The sequence below is a fragment of the Macrotis lagotis genome, chromosome 2 (genome assembly GCF_037893015.1).
Source record: "Macrotis lagotis isolate mMagLag1 chromosome 2, bilby.v1.9.chrom.fasta, whole genome shotgun sequence".
NCBI lineage: Eukaryota > Metazoa > Chordata > Mammalia > Peramelemorphia > Peramelidae > Macrotis > Macrotis lagotis.
The window spans coordinates 145,283,384-145,305,987 of NC_133659.1; the positions used below are offsets into that span (position 1 = coordinate 145,283,384).

The 22,604-nt window shown below is 32.9% G+C and overlaps 1 protein-coding gene across 13 annotated transcripts in view; it reads right to left on the reverse strand.

The window, feature by feature from the left end:
• RYR2 (ryanodine receptor 2) overlaps window positions 1-22,604 on the reverse strand; it is a 766,826-nt gene that overhangs the window by 264,514 nt on the left and 479,708 nt on the right. For all 13 annotated transcript variants that reach the window (XM_074222945.1, XM_074222939.1, XM_074222937.1 and 10 more), the window contains 6 exons: window positions 16,562-16,788; window positions 13,537-14,341; window positions 11,925-12,125; window positions 10,920-11,025; window positions 9,562-9,705; window positions 3,194-3,467 (listed from right to left, as the gene is read on the reverse strand). In XM_074222945.1, the coding sequence (XP_074079046.1) occupies window positions 3,194-3,467; window positions 9,562-9,705; window positions 10,920-11,025; window positions 11,925-12,125; window positions 13,537-14,341; window positions 16,562-16,788 (1,757 nt within the window). The remainder of the gene's footprint in view (window positions 1-3,193; window positions 3,468-9,561; window positions 9,706-10,919; window positions 11,026-11,924; window positions 12,126-13,536; window positions 14,342-16,561; window positions 16,789-22,604) is intronic.

Below are 22,604 nucleotides of genomic sequence, written 5' to 3' on the forward strand. Positions count from 1 at the left end.
TTTAGGTTAAATCTGATTGCTGCCTTCCAGTGTTTGAATTTTGCAAACTCCTGACCAGAGCTTAGGGCTAGGCAATAAAAGATTAGATTTGCCCCACATTGGAACTCCATTATCCAAATAGCCTCTAACTGAAAGGCTCTTTGCACTAGTAGTTAGTCTCCAGTACTAGAAATCACAATGCAGGGTTTTCCTAGGTAGAAAACCTCTCCAGTGTCTCTCTCCCTCTCCCCCCCCACCTCTCTCTCTCTCTCTCTCTCTCTCTCTCTCTCCCTCTCATTCTCTCTGTCTGTCTGTCTCCCTATATTGACCTAGTTTATAACTATGACTCACTATGGTTTTTCTTTCAATTTCCTGATGGTCATTTGATCTGATTTTTTTTTAATATATTTGTTGGAGTAGGAGAGAGGGTTGGCTGAGCTATACAGTTTCCTTCTACTCTTTCATATTTACTATACAATATAAAGTTTACTTCTGCAATATAATATATAAAGTTCACTTTTTTCAAAACAATATCAAACTATATCTGAGTCCTGAAAAATGTAGTGACTTATTATTTTTTAGAGATCTAAGACTGAAGAATACTACTTGTCCTCTTGGGAAAAAAAGTAGTAGATTACACAACTACAATTTGAGGAATATATTGTCATAAATGATGACCAATATGTTGAATTGTTTTATTTAACTAAATTTTTTTTCCCAAAGGAATGTTCCCCTGGAGAGATGGGTATGGAAATGGAGGAAGTTGGAAAGTAAAAGTAATGCAAAATAGGTATCAATAAAATATTTTAAAATTATAATTGCTTTTGTTCTTGAAAACTATCAATAAGGATATTTCCATCAAAAAAAGGAAGAATCAAAGAGACACTACATGGAGTAGTAAATAGAAAGTTGTGTTCTGAGCCAGACAGATCTAGATTCAAGTTCTAATTCAGACACATGCTGGTTCTTTGACCAAGGACAAATCACTTAACTTCTTTGTCCCTGGTAATTCTCTAAGACTAAGTTGCACTGAAGATGCTAATTGACATTGGTAGAGGAAGTTTATTCACTAGGAGTTCATTATAAAAAAAACCCCAAAAAACCACAGGTTAGTCTCATCGAAAAAAAGCACTGATTAAACATTTACTTATGTAATAATCACTGTGCTAAGTGCTAGGGGATATAGAGAAAATACAAAAACAGTCCCTACCCTCAAAAAGATTATGTTCTTGTGAGGGAGATAACTTAAACATAAGTGGTACATATAACACATATAGAATCTATGGAAGGTCTAGACATGTGAAGTGCTCCTGCAGAAGGTGGCATGTGAGTTTGAGTGTGAAAGATCATCAGGTATAATAAACATTGGAAGTTAGGCAGAGAGAGCATTTCAGGCACAAAAGCTGAAGATAAGACAGAGATAAGAGTCAGCCAGTCAATGAACGTTTATTAAGCACTACTTGCTTGGGTCAGGCATGGTGCTGAGCCTTAGAGAGGAATAATACAAAAGATGCCTTGAGATTTACGAAGGAGCTAGGCTATGAAAAGTTTTAAATAATAGATAACCTATAATTGATCCAAGAAGAAAGAAAGACCACTGGAATTTCATAAATAAGAAGGGTGATGTGCTCAGACCCATACCCTGAGAAAATTACTTTGACATTTGTGTGAAGAATTAGAATGGACAGAGACTTCAGGCAGGGAGTCCAATTCACATCTGAATATAATAAATTATTATAAGGTAATGAATTAAAAATATGTAGAATTCTGGACAGCCTGGGACAACTCATAGGATCTGATGCACTGTGAAATAAGCAGAAATAGAACAATAATATAAAGATTGATTGCAACTATGTAAACTGAAAGAACAAGAAAGGAAAATGAAAACTATGAAATTATAATGATCAAGCTTGATCTTAGAGAAGAATTGAGAAGATACACCTTCCTTCCTTGAAAGGGGAGGGGGGAGGAGGTAAGTAGGGTAAATAGGCTATTCTCTCAGACACAGTCAATATGTTGATTAATTTTACTAAGCTATTTTTTCTCTTTCATTGTTAATTGCTAAATGCTAGAGCAACAACCTAAGGGTACCATTATCCAATGCAAATAAAGTTGAAATGTTTTTCCCCCTCAGATATAATAAAACTATCTCATTTGAGATCCCATTTGGAGTTTTCTTGGCAAAGATACTGAAATGGTTTGCCATTTACTTTTCCAGATCTTTTAACAGAATGAGGAAACTGAGGCAAACAGGATTGAATGACTTGCCCAGAGTCACACAGTTGGTTGGAATCTGAAACCAGATTTGAACTCACAAAGATGGAGTCTTCCTGATTTAAGCCTGAAGTTCTAACCATTGTGTCACCTACCTGCCCAGAGTTAAAAACAGTATAGTCAAATACCAAATAGTATTAAATGTCAAAGTTCATAATTCTTGGCTTAAGTCTTAAATAAAAGTGTATATTTAACCCCTTCCTCCACAAATGTTCATATTACCCAATTAGTCTTCATTCTTAAAATCTGCTATGAAATAGCATTATCATGCTAACGTTCACTGATCCAAATCACATAATTTCAAAGGTAATAGAGATATTAGAATCAATTTAGTTTTTCAACTTGTACCATCTCTTTCAAAAGGTCTTTCTGAAAAACTCCTGCCATAGTTAGTACATCCTACCAAATGACTGTTTTTATTTTGTTTATCCCCTATATTGACTTAGCTGTGGAATTTCAATTCTTACTTTTATAGCTGTAATCTCAAAGCCTAGTTAATCAATGCCTGTTGATTGAAAAATTGAACCTAAATTTGTCTCTTTGCTGTTTCTAATTTTACTCTCTGGAGCAAACAAATCTAATCTCTCACAAATTTTTTAAAACAATCTCTATTATCTTAACCTCCTTCTATAGATTAAACATTCCTGTTTCTTCCAATTAGTCCTCATATTGTCCTCAAGGCCCTTCACCATCTTGGCACCTCTCTTTTACACAGAAACTATAAAACAATTCACATTTATCTACTAAGTAACTTCCATGTTGAATTTTCTAAAGATTCAAAAATCAATAAAGCATAACATTTTAGAAACAGTAAAAAACCAAATGTTTATTTGGCCATTTTTAAAGTTGAAAGAAATGGATATCATTTGATACTGGAATACAATAAGAAAGAAGAAATTTATAGGGGGGAAAAGTGCTGTACAGAAATCAGTCAATTTACCCTAATCCACGGATCATAAGCTTCTCTTCTTCTTTGCCCATCCTGACACTTAGTAGAGAACGAATTTGTCCAAGGGATGCCAACAAGTTGATAGTATCTTCCACTGACACTCCATTTATGGTATAAGTCTTTGGTAATGCCCGAACCAAACCACCAATACCATCATATTGGCGATGTAGTAATACAAACATGGCCCTCACCAACTCAGGGTCTTCAATGACAGACTCCTGAGCCCATCGGACCATTGTCTCAGATATCAACTGCTGAAGGGTAGCTAGGAAAATAGAATAGAAAAAGAAGGCAGAGAGAGAAAAAGATTAATTCATTTCTATATCCCTATATACAATTTGGTCTTTATTTTAGTAATAAATGACTAGTATAGAGAATAATTCATAAGAAGAACTCAATATATAACATGGTGAATTTAAATATACCTTCAAAATCCTATATTTTAGAAATATAAATAAAATATTGCCAGTTCATACTATAGAAATTATGAACAATATATTTTAGGCAAAGTAATAATACAAACCTCTGAAATTATTTGAAAAAATTATTTACATTACTTATAAGGTATGTGAACTTATTCAAACTAAAATGTTTACATTACTGACATAATAAGTCTTACAACTTTTTACATTTAAAAAAACATATAGCTTATACTCCTTTTGCTGCATGAATTACAGATAAAAACTAGAACTTCATATCATCAACTCATTTACATAAATTCTATGTTCAAAATACATTTATTAATAACAATGACAGTCATTCTGAGGGGAAAATTCATAGTCTATTTTATGGGAGACATAGTCATATATAAATAAAATTGTTCCAAAATTGTATGGTATACATCTATGTTTTCTAATTTGAAGTTGTATATAAATGTATTATCGCTAGGAAGAGATTTCATATTGCCTCAAAGTTTTTTCTTGCTTTGTTCTACTTATCTTTGTCCAACTAACTTTTTAATGAATATTACAAATATAAGGTTTATAATTACCAAAAAATCAATTTTTTGTTTCTTTAGGAATGCTATCATCTAGCAATTTTATTAATAATTACATTATATGCATCTATTTCTAAATCATAGTCCAATGCCTCATTTTGATGTGGTGACCCTGGTTTCTTAAAAGTTAATCCAGTGAAACATAAATCTAACCATAGAAGAACCCAAATAAGTCTCCTAGAACTTCATATAAGAAAGAAGCTCAAGGCGACCAGCCCTTTATTTTTCACCCAGTTAAACTTTTACGGAACTTTACTATCATGCCCCTGTATCACATACCTTTTCTCTGCTCTCCATTCCTTTATAATTTCTTTTCACTTGCTAGGCATTTTTTTTTCTTTTTGTATTTTGAACACTTAGCACATGATCCAGTCTATAGTAGGTACTTAATTCATGTTTATTGACTTGCTAATGTTTTAAAACTTAAGTTTTGGAATACCCTATATAGTATATTTTCATTAGGGGAAAAAACTCTAAGTCTAACCCCAAAAGAAACAAGAAGGAAGTTAAAAAAGTGAATGAAATCTTACAAAACTTAGATATGATAGACCTCTGGAGAAAACTTAATGGGGATAGAAAAGAATATACCTTTTATTCATTATTACATGGCACCTAAACTAAAATTGACCATATACAAGGCCATAAAAGCCTTATAATCAAATGCAGAAAGGCAGAAATAACAAATGAATACTTCTTAGACCATGATGCAATTAAAAATTACATGAAATAAAGGGTCACAGGAAGATAAACCAAAAACTAAATGGAAACTAAATAACTTAATTTTAAATAATGAGTGGATCAAATAGAAAATCATAGAAATAAATGTAATTATATCCAAGAAAATGATACTAATGAATCATCACACCAAAATTTGTGGGACACAGCCAAGACGGTTTTGAGAGAAAACTTTATATACCTAATATTTATACAAATAAAATAGAAAAAGAAGAGATCAATGAACTGGGTATGCAACTAAAAAAAGAAACAAATTAAATTAAAAATGCTCAATTAAATACCAAATTAGAAATTCTGAAAATCAAGGGAGAGATTAATAAAATGGAAAGAAAGAAAACCATTGATCTAATAAATAAAATTTAGAGTTGACTTTTTAAAAAAAGCATAAAAATAGATATCACATTTGGTTAATCTGATTTTAAAAATGAAAGAAAATAATCAAATTAACAGGATCAAAAATTAGAAGGGTGAACTAATCACCAATGAGAAGGAAATTTAAAAGATAATTAAGAGCTTGCCAAATTATATGCCATTAAATTTAATAACCTGAATGAAATGTATGAATATTTACAAAAATACAAACTGCCAGATTAACAGAAGAGGAAATAACATACTTTTAAAAAAAACCATTTCAGAAAAAGATATTGAAGAAATCATCAATAAACTTCCTAAGTAAAAGTCTCCAGGCCCAGATGGATTTACAAGTGAATTCTACCAAACATTTGAGGAATAATTAATTCCTATTCTACAAAACTATTTTAAAAAATAGGAGAAGTTCTGTCAAATTCCTTTTATGACACTATCATGGTGTTGATACCTAAACCAGGAAGAACCAAAACAGACAAAGAAAATTATAAACCAATCTCTCTAAATCTTAAATAAAATTTCAGAGATGAGATTAGAGTAAGTTATTACTAGGATAATATACCAAGATCAGATAGGAGTTATACTAAGTATGCAGGGATAGTTCAATATTAGAAAAACACTCAACATAATTTAATATATCAATACCAACAGAAATGGTATGATTATCTCAACAGATGCTGAAAAAAGCCTGTGATAAAATACAACATCCATTCCTATTAAAAACACTAGAAGGTTTAGGAATAAATAGGATTTTTTTCTTAAAATAATAAGTAGTATCTATCTATCTAAAACCATCAACAAACATTTTATGTAATGGGAATAAATTTGGAGCATTTCCAGTAAAATCAGGGGTGAAACTAGGATGCGCATTATCACCATTACTATTCAATATAGTATTGGAAATGTTAGCCCTAGCAATAGGAGAAGAAAAAGAAATCGAAGGAATCAGAATTGGCAATGAGGAAGCAAAGTTTTCACTTTTTTGAGGATGGTATGACGGTATCCTTAGAGAACCTGAGAAAATCATCCTAAAGACTCCTTGAAAAATTAGCAAATTCAGCAAAGTAGCAGGATATAAAATAAAGCTACATAAATCAACATTTTTATAAATGAACAACAAAACCCAAGAGTCAGAGATAGAAAGAGAAACTCCATTTAAAGTAACTGTAGAAAACATTAAATACTTGGGAGTCTACCTCCCAAAACAAACACAGAAACTGTATGAACATAATTATAAAGCACTTCTCAACCAAATACAGTCAGATCTAAATAATGGAAAAAATGTCAATTTCTCATGGCTAGGTCAAGCTAAAATAAAAAAAAAATTCTACCCAAATTAAATTACCTATTCAGTGCCATACCAATCAAACTACCCAATAACTATTTTATCCAGCTAGGAAAAAATAATAACAAAATTCATCTGGAACAACAAAAGGCCAAGAATAGCAAGGGAATTGATGAAAATAAAATGTAAAGGAAGGTAACCTAGCTCTACCAGGTCTAAAACTATACTATAAAGTGGCAGTCATCAAAATTTCCTAATACTGATTAAGAAATAGGGAATGGATTAGGGTAGGTTCAAAAGAAACTCAGCAAATGACTACAGTAATCTACTGTTTGACAAACCCAAAGAAATAAGCATCTGGGATAAGAACTTACTATCTGACAAAAATTGTTCAAGAAAATGGGAAAATAGTATGGCAAAAACTAGACATAGACCCATATCACACACCTTATATCAAAATAAGGTCAAAATGGGTACAGGATTTAGACATAAAAAGTGACACCATACCTAAATTAATAGACCAAGAAATTATCTATAAGATCTATGGAAAGAGGACAAATTTATGACTAAATAAGAAATAGAGCACATTATAAAAAGCAAAATGAATGATTTTGACTATATTAAATTGAAAAGTTTTAGTACTAATAAAATCAGTGCTGACATAATTAAGAGGAAAGCAGTGAGTTGGGAAATAATCTTCACAACTAGGAATTCTGATAAAGGTCTCATTTCTAAAATATATAGAGAACTGCATCAAATTTATAAGGTTACAAGTCATTCCCCAATTGATATATGGTCAAAGGATATGAACAGACAGTTTTCAAATGAAAAAATTGAAGCTATATATAATCATAAGAAAAATGCTCCAAATCATCAATGATTAAAGAAATACAAATTAAAACAACTCTGAGACATCACCTCACACCTATCAGATTGGCTAAGATGACAAAAAAGGAAAATGATCAATATGGGAAAGGCTGTGGGAGGATTGGGACATTAATGCAAGTGGAGTTGTGAAGTGATCCAATCATTCTGGAGAGCAATGTGGAACTATGCCCAAAGAGCAATAAAACTGTTTATTCCCTTTGACCCAGTAATTCCAATTCTAGGTTTATATCTAGAATAAATCATTAAAAATGGGAAAAGTCCTACATGTACCAAAATATTCATAGCAGTTCTTTTTTGTAGTGGCAAAAAATTGAAAATTGAGGGGATTCCCATCAACTGGAGAATGGTTAAACAATTTGTGGTACATGAATATTATGGAATACTATTGTTCTATAAGAAACCATAAATGGTTGAACTATAGAAAACCATAGAAGAAATAACAGGATCTGAACAAAGGGAACAGAACCAAGATAACAATGTACACAATAACACAATATTTTGAGATAATCCAACCCTGATGGATGAGGTTGCTCTTATCAGTTCAGAAAGCTAGGTCAACTCTATTAGATCAGCTATGGACAATGTTGAAACAAAGCAAAACAAAAATAAATCCTTCAGACTCTGATAAACACTACATTCACTTTTTAAAAAAAATTCTCGTGTATTTCTTTCAATTAATCATAATTCCTCATACTGAAAATAACTAATCTGTAAACATGTTTAACACAAATATCTATGTACAATATTAACATTGAAGGGTGAGGGGTGGAAAGGGAGGGTGGAAGGAAATTTTGTAACTTAAAAATATATATAGGCATAAGGACGAATGTTGAAAAACTTCCACAACATGTATTTGGAAAAATAAAATATCAGTAAACAGCAACAACAAATTAACTGAATCTGAAAATGATTCAATGAGGCACAAGAAGTTGTAGGAAACCATTGTATCTCCTAAGTAACACTCAAGACCATTATGTTGTTTAGGAAATATGTTTAAACCACTAAAAGAAGTAAGCAACCCAAAATGGAAATCTTTTCAGGGTATTAAAGTCAATATCAGAGAGTTCCTACAAAATCTGATTAATTTGAAGTACTGAAGAAAGAGGAAAAGCAAGAGATTCACTCTTCTTTGTTTTGTTTTATTTTTTGTTTGCTTGTTTTGCAAGGCAAATGGGGTTAGGTGGCTTGCCCAAGGCCACACAGCTAGGTAATTATTAAGTGTCTGAGGTCGGATTTGAACTCAGGTACTCCTGACTTCAGGGGCGGTGCTCTATCCACTGAGCCACCTAGCTGCCCCTCTTCCTTGTTTCTCTCTCCTTCTAGGGTCACACCTATTTTTAGAATGATGATGATATTTTCCCCTTTATTCTCAAAGAAAACCATGACAGCAAGGATGTGATGCCATGACAAGCAAGTGAATTGGACTTGAGTGAAGGGGTGCTATGCTAAGTTACCAGACTCATTTTCACCTCCAGAGCCATCTGGGTCCAGTGAACAGATATGAATCATGATTGGAGACAGTCCAGGATACGAGGCAATCAATTAAGTGATCTGCTAAAGTCACACAGTAAGTGTCAAATGTATGAGGTCAGATTTGAATTAAGGTTCTCCAGACTGCAGGGCCAGTGCTCTATACACTGTGCGAACTTAGCTGCCCTATTTTTAGAGTGAAATATATGCTAAAAGAAGCATATTATTCAACTATAAACTTTACCATTTCTTTTAAACTGAATTACTCACAGTATGTTAGTGCTTCAAAATGTCAAAAAATTGATAAAAATAATGTCCATATTTTATTGTCCCTTATTCTTGCAGCCCAGTTCTTTGACAAAATTAACTACAATCTATTTTACTACAGTTACAAAATGAAGGCATGCACAAATTAAAGAGAAAACAAAATTCACATTTAGACTGATTTGGGGAAGGCTATTTCACAATTGCTTCATGTTTAAGGTCAGTCTTGGGACTATTCAGAGTCAGCTTTTTTAACTGAATTCTAAAGGTTAGATATTGCAAGAAACTGAAATCATTTTTAAAAAATAGTTATATGATTCATTTTCTTAAGCACTGCCATTTTATATTGCTTACAGGGCTTTTTGGAGTCATCTTCAACTGGTTTCTCTGTTTGTTTCTTTTTTAAGTATGTCACTTTTTCTACCAAGTAAAGCAGCCGTCCTCTGATTGTTAAATCACTATTTCCATCCAGAGCTCCATCTTCATCCAGTTCAATTCCTAAAATATAAAAGCCAGATTACAAATAAGTTATCTTTTGCAAATTGAAATTGGTAATAGAACTTTCTGTCTATATTAGATGAAATGATTTTCACCAGTATAAAACACAATTGTTGCTCATGACCAGGGTTATGATCAAAACTTTAATATAGGAAATATTCACCTATGGTGCTTTCCCCACTGTGAAATCATATTAGCAGCCACATCTTTGACACTTTTGGATATAATATTCACCTGAAGGTATTTGACTCATTTATGATAATAGTTTTCTTATCAAAAGAGGAAGTATACATAAAACACTTAAATTTTATGCTATATAAAGGTCAGTTATTATTATTATTATTATTATAATTATTAGTATCCTGTAAGACACCTGTGACTCCAGAGTTATAGTAAGCAATATGAGTAGAGCAGGGGATCTTACCATTATTCTAGGATGTTCCTCAACTGAACTGATGATATTGATGACATGTTTAATGATTTTCTGCCAACCTAGACTCTGTAACCTTTCCGCACATCCTGGCAGCTACACATTCCTATCTACAAAGAGCCCAGAACACTGTGGCTCCTCAAGGCCTCAGTTTTACCTATTCTCTCCAACCTTAAAAATAATCCTTCCCAACCCCTCTCAAATGATCAACACTTTGTTTTTCTGTAATTCAGTTGATTTCAATTGGTCATTAGTTCGATTATCCAATTTAAGTAATTTATAATAAAATATCCATGACTAGATAACTTTAAACAAGAATCTAAGACTCAGTGAATCAGTGCTTTATTTATGAAATGATATTCACATTTTGACATATCTCTTGTCTAGTTCATCAAAATAACATATATCTTGGATGACTTGAATCTGATTTTCAGTCTTCTGGCAGATGTTCAGTAATCCTCAAAATGATTTAATATGTTAAATCAAATGATACAATAGTATATTTTCATCTAGATCTAAGTGAGCATCATTCAAATAAAATCAAAATCTCTGCACCTGGAATTTATGGTAGTTAATGTAGCTGTTTTTCCACCCTAACAAAACTTAAGAATTTGAAGTAATTATGAAAAATTACATAATTATCCCTTCTCTTAAATCGTATTAGAAACCAGATCTCACTTTTAACAACATTCATTCATTCATTCATTCACTCTTTCATTCATTCATTCAACAATTAGTGCCAATTATGTATTAGGTAATGGGGTACAAGGAAAGAAAACATTACCACAGTGTGTCATCAAATCTTCATGAAAGTCTAAGAGTTGGTCCCTAATATCTTCTGGACATGGACATTCATTTTTCTCATCCTTAAAATTCAAGAGCATATTGATCTGTCAAGAAAGAAAGATAAAAGAACAGAAATGTATACTTAGAGAAAATTTTCTTAAGATTTTTAGAATAGATATGGGGAAAGAAACATCAAAAGAAAAATAAGGAAATACCTTTTGTCTTGTAAAAGATTAAGAATTTTCAAAATCCACTGACCATTCAAAAGAATGCCAAGTAGTAAATAAGATCACACTGGTTCAAATCATTTCAGAGCTTCATAAAACTGAAGGGTGCTCATGTGGCATTAGCTTTCTTTTCTCCTAACTCTAATCTGCTAAACTCATTTGAACTTTTAGAATATATAAACTCAGTAATATAACCAGGAGGCTGCCAGGTAACATCTGGCTAGAACATTAGACTAGAAGTCAGGAAAACTCATTTTCCTGAGTTCAAATCTACTGGGACAATTAACTTAACCTTGAATGCCTTAGTCCCTCATCTTACAATGGGCTAGAGAAGGAATGGCAAACTACTCCAGTATCTTTGCCAAGAAAACCCAAAATGGTGGCACAAAGAGTTGAATACAAGTGAAAGAACTCAAAAAAAAAACAATATAACTAAATATGACTGATGTTTTTGTGTCTCCTCTAAGTTTCCATGACAGTATCAATGGAATGAACTAATCTTCATTGGCCCCTATTAAATAATTGTGCACAAAATTTCTCTGCAAGATTAAATAAGAACTTTAAAATAATTTGCATCCACAACAAATAAATCCTTAAAAAGATATGCACTAAATAAACACAAGATTGTTGTCTCCAAGAGAAAAGTACTGTGAAGAAATGAAAACATCAGAGCACAAGATTCATTATATAATATATAATTACTTCTGACATAGATCTACAAGAATTACATCAAGTGTAGAAAAGAGGAATTTTCATTTTAGTCAATTGGACTGTACCTGCTCTTGAGGTGGAGATCGAAATTCTTTTGTTTTTCTTGCTGTTAATGCTGCAGACATGTTTAAGGCTTGCATAACTTCATTATATCGAAAACGTTGATTATCTTGAAGCTTAGCTACAAAATCATCTGAGAAGGCAACAATGGCTTCTATCCTGTGCCGTACTTGGCAGTCACAGAGGTACTGCAATAGAAGACACATCTGAAAAGACAAGCAAAATCACATTTAACTTCTCCCTTCATAAAGATTAAAATTGTACCTAGAAGCATATATGTATGGTGAAGTGCATTTGTGTGTATGTGTAATTATATATATGTATATACATACATGTGTGCATAAGTATAGGAATATATAAACATATACATATATGAAACTATATACCCATATAAAAATGCTTATATAGGGTAGAGAGATGCCTATTCATAGATTAGTGCTGCCCAAGTTAACTATTTAGTGTCATTCAGCAGCAATTGTGACATCAGAAGAAGTTCATTATCTAAAATATCATTGTCTCTAGAAATGAAAACAGAACAAAATAATGATCTCTTAGAAGCTACTTTTAATATATTAGAAAACAACTATTATGTAATAATTTTACACATATTTGTATAAAGCAACTTTTTAAATTAAAAAAGTCTGGAAATGGGAAGATATCTCATATCTTTACATATTTCTAACTAGTTATCTAACTAGATATACATATAACTATGTATATCTAGTAATAATTTTTCTAAAACTAAAGAAAAAAGGAAAGTATTAATAAGAAAGAAAAATTATGACTATATTTTTCATCTTTTGATGCCTTTTAAAAAAATAAGAAATTCTGACAGCTTTATTTAGAGTATTCAAGAAACTAAGCTTCCCTCTCTCTACCTTTATCAAAGAAATTAAATGTTAACATCACTACTTGCCCATTTCAGGTATGATCTGCAGGTGGATAGTCAACATATGAACTTAATTCCTAGGATCAAATATAAAATCTTCCTTTTAACATTTAAATTGCTTAATAACCCAATCTAGCTCTGCAACACATTATTTCCCCTTCATGTTTTCTACAGTCTAGCCAAGCTGATCTTCTTACTGTCTCATAGTCTATACTCTACCTCCTATCTAGGGAGGGTAGGGCAGCCAATGCAAAAGCTTAAGTCTGGGCCTTTACATTGGTTGTCCCTCCATAACTAGGATCCCCTATCTTCACCTACACCTATTAGAGTTCTCTAGTTTCCTTCAGGGCTCAGCTCAGACATCACCTTCTATATGAAATCTTTCCTGATTCCTCAATTAATAATGTCTTCTTCCAAAATTACTTTGCATGTATATTTTTATACCTCTATATGGATATGCATTCTTTCCTGCCTAAATAGTAAACTCCTTGAGGTCGGACCCATTTCACTTTTGCCTTTGCTTCCAAAGTGCCTGGCAAAGAATGGGTGACATTTGGATATACACACACATACATACATACATTACACACATAAACCCATTCGTAAGATTTCAAATATTCCTCTGAATTTGACAATCCATTACATGAAAGGGTTAAAACAAATATTCTAAACCATGTGGAGAGAATCACAGGAAGTTTTCTTAAATTTCTTAAATTGTATAAAATTACCTGCAATTTAACAGGCTCAGGAAGTTTCATTTGAAGCAATCCTTCCTTGGGCAGCTTTTTTCCTTTGGTCTCTTCTTCACTCCCTCCTTCCAGCACTGGGTCTTCAGTGTTAAGTTCCTTCTCAAGCACTTCATTCTCTTCCTCCAGACTAGCAGCTTCTTTAAAAACACTGGGCTCAATCAGCTGTAAAATGTGTTTCAAGTCCTCATTGTTAAAGATCCCCATGATCAGTAAGGTGTAGAAGAGTTTAATGAGAGGTACAAAGAGGAATTCAGTGGTCCCCCCTACAGGGTCCCGAGCATGGAGGCTTCCCTCCTTCACAGCTTCTGTCAGCATCTGTATAGTCTTGGATTTTAAGATGTCCAGGGGGAACTCAGGACTATATTGGTAATACTCATTACTAATGCTTACAAAACTGGGAGATGAAAACTGCATCCTGGGTCTCAGGGAAGTGCTAAGGCCTATCCCTGGGAGGCCATGCTTCTTGTTCTCATCAGGGAAAAGGGTGATACTCTTTGTCTCATCTGTCATGGGGACAATGAATTCATTGTTCATCATTAGCCTGGCTGTGGCATAGGAGCTAAGGTGGATGTCAATGAGCAGGTCATAATAGCCTGTGCGCAACAGGCCTGGCATGTATTTGTTTTCAATGGCATAGAGAAGCTGGGGCTCATCCACATGACTGCATAAGGCATGGGCCACTCTGTTGTTCCCGAGAGCACAGACAGCTGAGTACAAGCGGAGGGTGTGATAATGAAACTTCAACAATTCCTCTTGTTCTGTCAATTCTAATATATCTACAGACCTGCAAAAGGTTATGGATATTAGCAACAAGCTTGGAGAAAAATATTAAAAATTATATATTAAGAAAAAATTTGGTTACAGTAGATATAAAGTTATTTATACAGATATTAATACGATTTCAATAGCAACAGCTGAGGCCACTATTTTAAATAAGCAATGAAAATCTGAACTTCTTATAAAGAATATTTATTCATATTATAAAAGATGCAATTTTTTACAAACAAAATAACGCAGATGTCATTTAAATAGTGTCATCTCCTCACTAAATTAGAAATATGCTATTGCTGACATTTTAATAATTACTTTTACATGTGCTAATACTTTCTTCCCAGCTTCAATTCTACCTCCATGAGAGTAGAGATTACGTCCTATTTGTCCTAGTTATTAGTGTTCTTCACGCAATAAGCACTTTATAAAATGTAAGTTGAGTCGAATCTTAAAAAATGCATCTATAAGCAAGATTAGCAGAACCAGAAAAACATTGTACACCCTAACAGCAACATGGGGGTGATGATCAACCTTGATGGACTTGCTCATCCCATCAGTGCAACAATCAGAGACAAATTGGGGCTGTCTGCAATGGAGAATACCATCTGTATCCAGAGAAAGAATTATGGTCTTTGAACAAAGACCAAAGACTAGTACTGTCAAATTAGAAAAAAAAAAGTGTTATATTATGTAATTTTACTATCTCATACTTTATTTTTCTTCCTTAAGAATATGATTTCTCTGTCATTACATTCAACTGAGATCAATGTACAACATGGAACCAATGTAAACACTAACAGAATGCCTTCTATTGGGAGTAGGGGGAGGGAAGCAAGAATGGTGGGAAAATTGTAAAACTCAAAATAAATAAAAACTTTCTTTAAAAAAATGCATCTGAAGGCAGTTAAAGCACATTAGTCAAAATTGAAGCCCTTTTAGTAGCAGATTTGAAAGAAAATCTGCATCTTCTTTATTACAATATACTTTACATATATATATATATATATATATATATATATATATATATATATATATATATATATACAAATTATGTCAAAAATGAAATCTTTGCTCCTCACGCAGCACTCCTCGGAATACTACATCGTTCATTTTGGAAAAACAAAAATGAGCTGATAGGTTCTGAACTTACAAACCTCAAGGGCTTTATCACTCTCTTCACCATAAGAAGCAACTTAAATTTTATGACTGAATTATTAAACAAAATATATGAGGTAGAAACTTAGGGTTAGGGAAAGATACTTTGATTTTAATAGTAAAGGGAAATCTCAAATGAGGAAACCTCCTTTCCCAATAGGCGACAGCATCTTCTATGTCATTTGTAATCTCTAAGAGTTTAGTGAACTTTCCAGGGGTCAGTCATAGAGACTATATTTACCAGAGGTGGGAACATATATTTGTGATTTCTGCTTTTGTCATATTGTATATTTGACTATAATTAAAATACACATACACAAACATTAGCATATACCCCAAAGTGAAAGAAGCAAAATCACAAGAATTTTAAATCTGAAGAGAAATGTAAACTTCCAGAGAAAATTGTTTAATATAAGGATGGACTCATATAAGAATAATATTTTCTAAAATGTTTTATGATGTAAAACCTCTAAAATGATTGAGTTTAAAATGACTGAAAATTAGATTATCTCCTACAGTTCCTCAAAGCAAAGGAAAAGAGAATGCATTACTTTATATCTTTTCTTTTCAATCTTAGATCTTCACCTAGAGTGTTACATCAATCAGAGGAGGTAATTTGTATATCTTATACATGTTGTTAGAAGTATTACAGATAAAATGACAGCAATCATTTTCTGAGTTCAGCATAATTAATAAATGGATGTTACATTGAATTTAAATAAAATGAATTTTTCACTAAGCATTTGATCAGAAAGATAAAATTCAGATCTGACTCAAAGAAAATAGCTTCTTACCAGCAAAGGGAATTTGTTTTATTTTATTTTAGGGGGTTTTTTTGCAAGGCAAATGGGGTTAAGTGGCTTGCCCAAGGCCACACAGCTAGGTAATTATTAAGTGTCTGAGACCGGATTTGAACCCAGGTACTCCTGACTCCAGGGCCAGTGCTTTATCCACTATGCCACCTAGCTACCCCTTTATTTTATTTTGTTTAGCTCTTTATAACAACTTATTTTTCCCAAAGTTTCCTCTTATAAGTCCAAGATTCCTAAATTAAAAAACACAGACAAACAAAAACAACCTGTTCTCCTCTGGGATGTGAAGGGACATGAACTGCAAAGGATCTACACACTGCACCAGCCATCCTTGGCGTTCACTGATTCGGGAAACATCAACTTTCAGAAACTGGTTTGGCATCCTGCTCCAAAGAACATGTGTGAGAAACTGTACATGGAGACGTGGAGGGCACTGTGGAATGGGATTTTTATGTTCACTCTTGAATAATCCAGCTGATAGTGGCATTACATTCTGAGAAAAGCAAAACAAGAGAAATAACCATTTACAATAATTTTTCAATGTAACTGTAGCTGACATTTATATGTTTAATATTCTACAATGAACCTTTTCAAAAAACATTGTGGGGTTGGTCGTACTTGTATTATTATCCTTCTTTTGAAAGTAGGTTAAGTGGGACTCAGGTTAAATATCTGAATAGAAATACACAGCTTGCGACAGATTTGTTGTTGTCATTCAGTCATTTTTCATTTATGTCTGATCCTTCATGACCCCACTGGACAGTTTCTTGGCAAAGAGGGTTAAGTGACTTGTCCAGGGTCACACGGTTATACTGAGTGTCTGAAGTCAGATCTGAATTCAGTAAGCTAAATCTTCCTAACTTAAGGCCAAGTACTCTATTTACTGTGCCACCTAGCTGCCTGCTTTGATAGGGCTGGGGTTCAAATCCTATCAGACTATAAATTCTTCAAGGGTAGAAGCTAAACATTTTTATTTTTGTTTTTTTAATTTAATTAGATGATGTTCTCAATTTTGATGGAGTTTTGTTTGGTTGGATCTCAGAAGAAAGAAAAAGAAACAAAAGGTAGAAGTTATAGTGAAAGATATTAGTGATTAAGAAAAAAATAATCTTCCCAAGAAGTTCAAAATACAATTGGATGCCTCAATAGGTGACAAGGTTCTTATAACTGGAAGTCTTCCAGCAAGATTAGGAGATTAAATTAGGAGTTAAATAGGAGTTAAATTAATTAGCAAGCATTTACCAAACACCTATTAGGCCAGGCATTGTGTCTTCAATTACAATGCAAAATAAAGAAGAGACTACAGTGGGGAGATGAGGTAGGAAAAGCAATTATTTTTTATAAATATTTTATTTGTTTTCCAGTTATGTACAATAGTAGTTTCTACCTATCAATTTTTGTAAGGTTTTGAATTTTTCAATTTTTGCCCCACACTCCCTCCCACAGAAGGCAATCTGATAATCTTTACATTGTTTCTCTGCTATGCACTGATCAAAACTGAATGTATTGAAAGAAAAAACAAATCCTTGAGGAAGAAATAAAATATTAGAGAGGGCAAAATTACATAGTACATAAGACAACTTTTTTCAAATATTGAAGGTAATAATCATTGGTCTTTATTTAAACTCCACAGTTCCTTCTGGAATCAGATGGTATTCTCCATTGCAGATGCCCTAAAAATTGTCTCTGATTATTGCACTGATGGAATGAGAAAGTCCATTAAGGTTGATCATCACCCCCATGTTGCTGTTAGGGTATATAGTGTTCTTCTGGTTCTGCTCATCTCACTGCTCATCTCATTGAGCATCAATCAGTTCATGGAAGTCTTTCCATGCTTTGCTAGAATCTCATCCACCTTGGTTTCTAATAGAATAATAGTGTTCCATAACATACATTACATATGCCATAATTTGTTCAGCCATTTCCCAATTGTTGGACATCCCTTCGATTTCCAATTCTTTGCCACCACATATAGAAATGCTATGAATATTTTTGGACAAGTGATATTTTTACCCTTTTTAATAATCTCTTCAGGGTATAGACCCAGTAGTGGTATGGCTGGTATATGCCTTTGGGGCATAATTCCAAATTGCTCTTTGGAAAGGCTGGATCATTTCACAGCTCCACCAACAATGCATTAGTGTCCCAGATTTCCCACATCCCCTCCAACATTGATCAGTTATTTCTGGTCACATTGACCAATCTGAGAGTTGTGAGGTGGCACTTCAGAAATACTTTAATTTGCACTTCTCTAATTAGTAACTAATCAGTAATGATTTAGAGAAATTTTTCATACGATTATGGATAGCTTTGATTTCCTCATCTGCAAATTGCCTTTGCATATCCTTTGACCATTTGTCAATTGGGGAATGTATAAATTTGATTGAATTCTCTATATATTTCAGAAATGAGTCCTTTGTCAGAAACACTAGTTGCAAAAATTTTTTCCCAATTTACTACATTTCTTTTTATCTTGATTACAGTGGTTTTGTTTGTGCAAAAGCTTTTTAATTTAATGTAATCAAAACTATCCAGTTAATTTTTGATGATGTTCTCTATCTTTTCCTTGGACATAAACTGCTCCCCTTTCCATAGATATGACAGATAAACTATTCCTTGTTCTCCTAGTTTGCTTATAATATTGTATTTTATGTCTAAATCCTGCACCCATTTTGATCTTATCTTGGTATAGTGTGTGAGATGTTGGTATAATTCAAGTTTCTGCCATACTATTGACCAATTTTCCCAGCAGCTTTTATCAAAGAGTGAGTTCCTATCCCAGAAACTAGACTCTTTGAGTTTATCAAACAGCAGATTACTATAATCAATTCCTGCTGTCTCTTTTATACCTAGTCTATTCCATTGATCTACCACTCTATTTCTTAGCCAGTACCAGACAGTTTTGATGACTGATGCTTTGTAATATAATTTGAGATCTGGTAAGGTTAAGTCATCTTCTTTTGCACATTTTTTTCATTAAATCCCTTGATATTCTTGTGTTTTTGTTTCTCCATATGAACTTAGTTACAATTTCTTGTAGTTCATTTAAAGTAATTTTTGGAAGTTTGATTGAAATAGCACAAATAAGTAATTTAATTTAGGTAGAATTTCATTTTTTAATATATTAGCCTGGTCTATCCAGGAGGAGTTGATATTTGCCCAGTTATTTAAAACTGATTTTATATGTGTGAAAAATGTCTCATAATTTTTTTCATAGTTTCTGAGTCTGTAGACTCTGAAGTGTTTTTTATTGTCTGAAGTTATTTTAAATTGGATTTCTCTTTCAAGCTCTTGCAGCTGTACCTTGCTAGTTATAGAAATGCTTAGGATTTATGTGGGTTTATTTTATATCTTGTGACTTTACTAAAGTTGTTAATTGTCTCCAGGAGTTTTTAAATGATTTTTTAGGGTTCTCTAGGTAATCATCACGTCATCAGCAAAGACTGAGAGTTTTATTTCTTCCTTCCCAATTCTAATTCCTTCAATTTCTTTTTCTTATTGTTGAAGCTAACATTTCTAATACAATATTGAATAGCAGTGGTGATATCAGGCATCCTTGTTTCTGATCTTATTGGGAATTCCTCTAGCTTTTCTCCATTGCATTTAAGGCATGTTGATAGTTTCAGATAGATCCTGCTTAACATTCTAACGAACAATTCATTTATTCCTACACTCCCTAGTGTTTTTAGTAGGAATGGGTGTTGTATTTTGACAAAGGCTTTTTCAGGATCTCTTGAGATAATCATATGATTTCTGTTAGGTTTGTTATTGATATAGTCAACTATATTAACAGTTTTCCTAATTTTGAACCATCCCTGCATTCCTGGAATAAATCCTGCCTGGTCATAATGTATTATCTTAGTGATAACTTTCTGCAATCACTTTGCTAATATTTTATTTAAGGTTTTTGCATCCATATTCATTAAGTAAATTGATCTATAATTTTCTTTTTCTATTTTGACTCTTTTTGGTTTAAGGTATCAGCACCATATTGTTGTCATAGAAGGACTTAGGCAAAGTTCCTTCACCTGGTTTTCCAAATATAGAGAATTTTATACAGAATTGGAATCAATTGTTCCTTAAATGTTTGATAGAATTCACTTGTGAATACATCTAACCCTGGAAAATTTTTTCTTAGGGAGTTCACTGATGGCTCGTTGAACTTCTTTTTCTGAGATAAGATTATTTAGGTATTTAATTTCTTCTTCATTTAACCTGGACAACTTATATATTTGTAAATATTCATCCATTTCACTCAGATTATCAAATTTATTGGCATACAGTTGGCCAAAAGAGCTCTAAATTATTACTTTTAATTTCCTCCTCATTGGTGGTGAGTTCATCTTTTTCATTTTTAATACTAGTAATTTTGTTTTCTTTTTTCTTTTTTAAATCAAATTAATCAAAGATCTATTTGTTTTATTGGCTTTTTCATAAAACCAACTCTTGGCTTTATTTATTATTAGTTCAATTTTGATTTTATTAATTTTTTACCTTTAAAAATTTCTAATTTGGTAAACTGGGGATTTTTTAATTTGTTCCTTCTTTCTCTAATTTTTTTAGTTGCATGCTTAGTTCATTGATTTTCTCTTTATTTTATTCATGTAAGCACTCAGAGATATAATATATCCCCTAATAACTATTTTGACTGTATCCCATAAGTTTTGATATGTTGTCTCATTATTGTCATTGTCTAGGATGAAATCATTAATTCTATTGCAATTTTGTTGTTTGATCCACTCATTCTTTAAAATGAAGTTATTTAATTTCTGATTAGTTTTAGGTCTATCTCTCCATGGCCCATGATTGCATGTGATTTTTATTGCATTATGGTCTGAAAAGGAAATATTCACTATTTCTGCCTTTCTGCTTTGGATCATGAGGTTTTTATACCCTAGTACATGGTCAATTTCTGTGTAGGTGCCAGGTCTCCTATTTCATTAAATATTCATCTTTTCCCCTGGAAGAGAAGGTTCACTTTTGCTGGATAGTGAATTCTTTGCTGCATTCCAAGCCCCCTTGCTCTTTGCAATATCATATTACAGGCCCTTCAATACCTTAATGTCGATGCAGCAAGGTCCTGTGTAATCCTTACTGTGACTCCTTGGTATTTAAATTGTTTCTTTCTGACTGCTTGCATGATTTTCTCTTTTATTTGATAGTTCTGGAGTTTGGCCACATTATTACTTGGTTTGGAATCCCTTTCAGGAGGGGAGCAATGTATCCTTTCAATAACTATATTGCCCTCTGGTTCCATGATATCAGGGCAATTCTCCTCACTATATATCCTTTTTTTTCCTCAATATTTTCAGAAAGCCAAATGATTCTTAAATTATCTTTCCTGGATCTATTCTCCAGGTGATTTGTTTGGTTGATGAGGTATTTTACATTTTCTTCTATTTTTTCATTTTTTTTGGTTTTGTTTAACATATTCTTGTTGTCTCATGAAGTCATTAGTTTCCACAAATTCCAATCTTTTTTTTTAAGAGAAGAATTTTCTTTTTTTACCTTTTGCAACTTCTTTTCCAATTGGTCAATTCTACTTTTGAAGATTTCCATTTTTCCAATTGTGATTTTGAGAGAATTATTTTCTTTTGCACTTGTCCAAGTGTATTTTTGTTTTCTTGTTGCAAGATGATAATTTTCTCTTGCAAAGTGTTCATTTTCTCTTGCATTTTTCCCCTGCATTTTTCCCCAATTTTTCCACTTCATTTTTAAACTCCTTCCTGATCTCTTCTACAAAGTCTTTTTGGGGCTGGATTTTTCCTCTAAAGTTCTAGTTCTCTTTGACTTAGGATTGTTGATTCTAGGTAATTTTTCAATGAACCCCACTTTCTGCTGGTATTTCTTGATTTTCCTAGGATCTTGTGTTGGGGAGGGGTAGGCGGGGCTGGTTCACAGACCTCTGGTGCTGAAATCCCTAGAGGCTTTGCTCACAGGACTTAGTGATTCCAAGTGGGCCAGCCAGTAGGTGATGCTAGTCCCTTTCTCTGGAATATATGTGACTTCTCTCCTTCACAATCTTTTCTGTGACAATTAAACTTCCACAAAAGTGATTTCAATTGCTTCCAAGTAGGCAATTTTCCTAGTTTGGGGGTTGCAAGATTCCTGGGACCTTCTTCAAACCCATTGGCAGAAGTTATAACAATTTGGTATTGATAAGATCAAAGTGAAACTGATCTGCAGGAACCACTCAAGCACAGACTCAGGATCTCTGAAAAGATGTACACTAGGATCCAACAAGGCAGGTCCTGCAGGTGGTTTGGGTGCTAAGCCAGGCTCTGCAGAAGTTAGATGGCCTCTAATAGC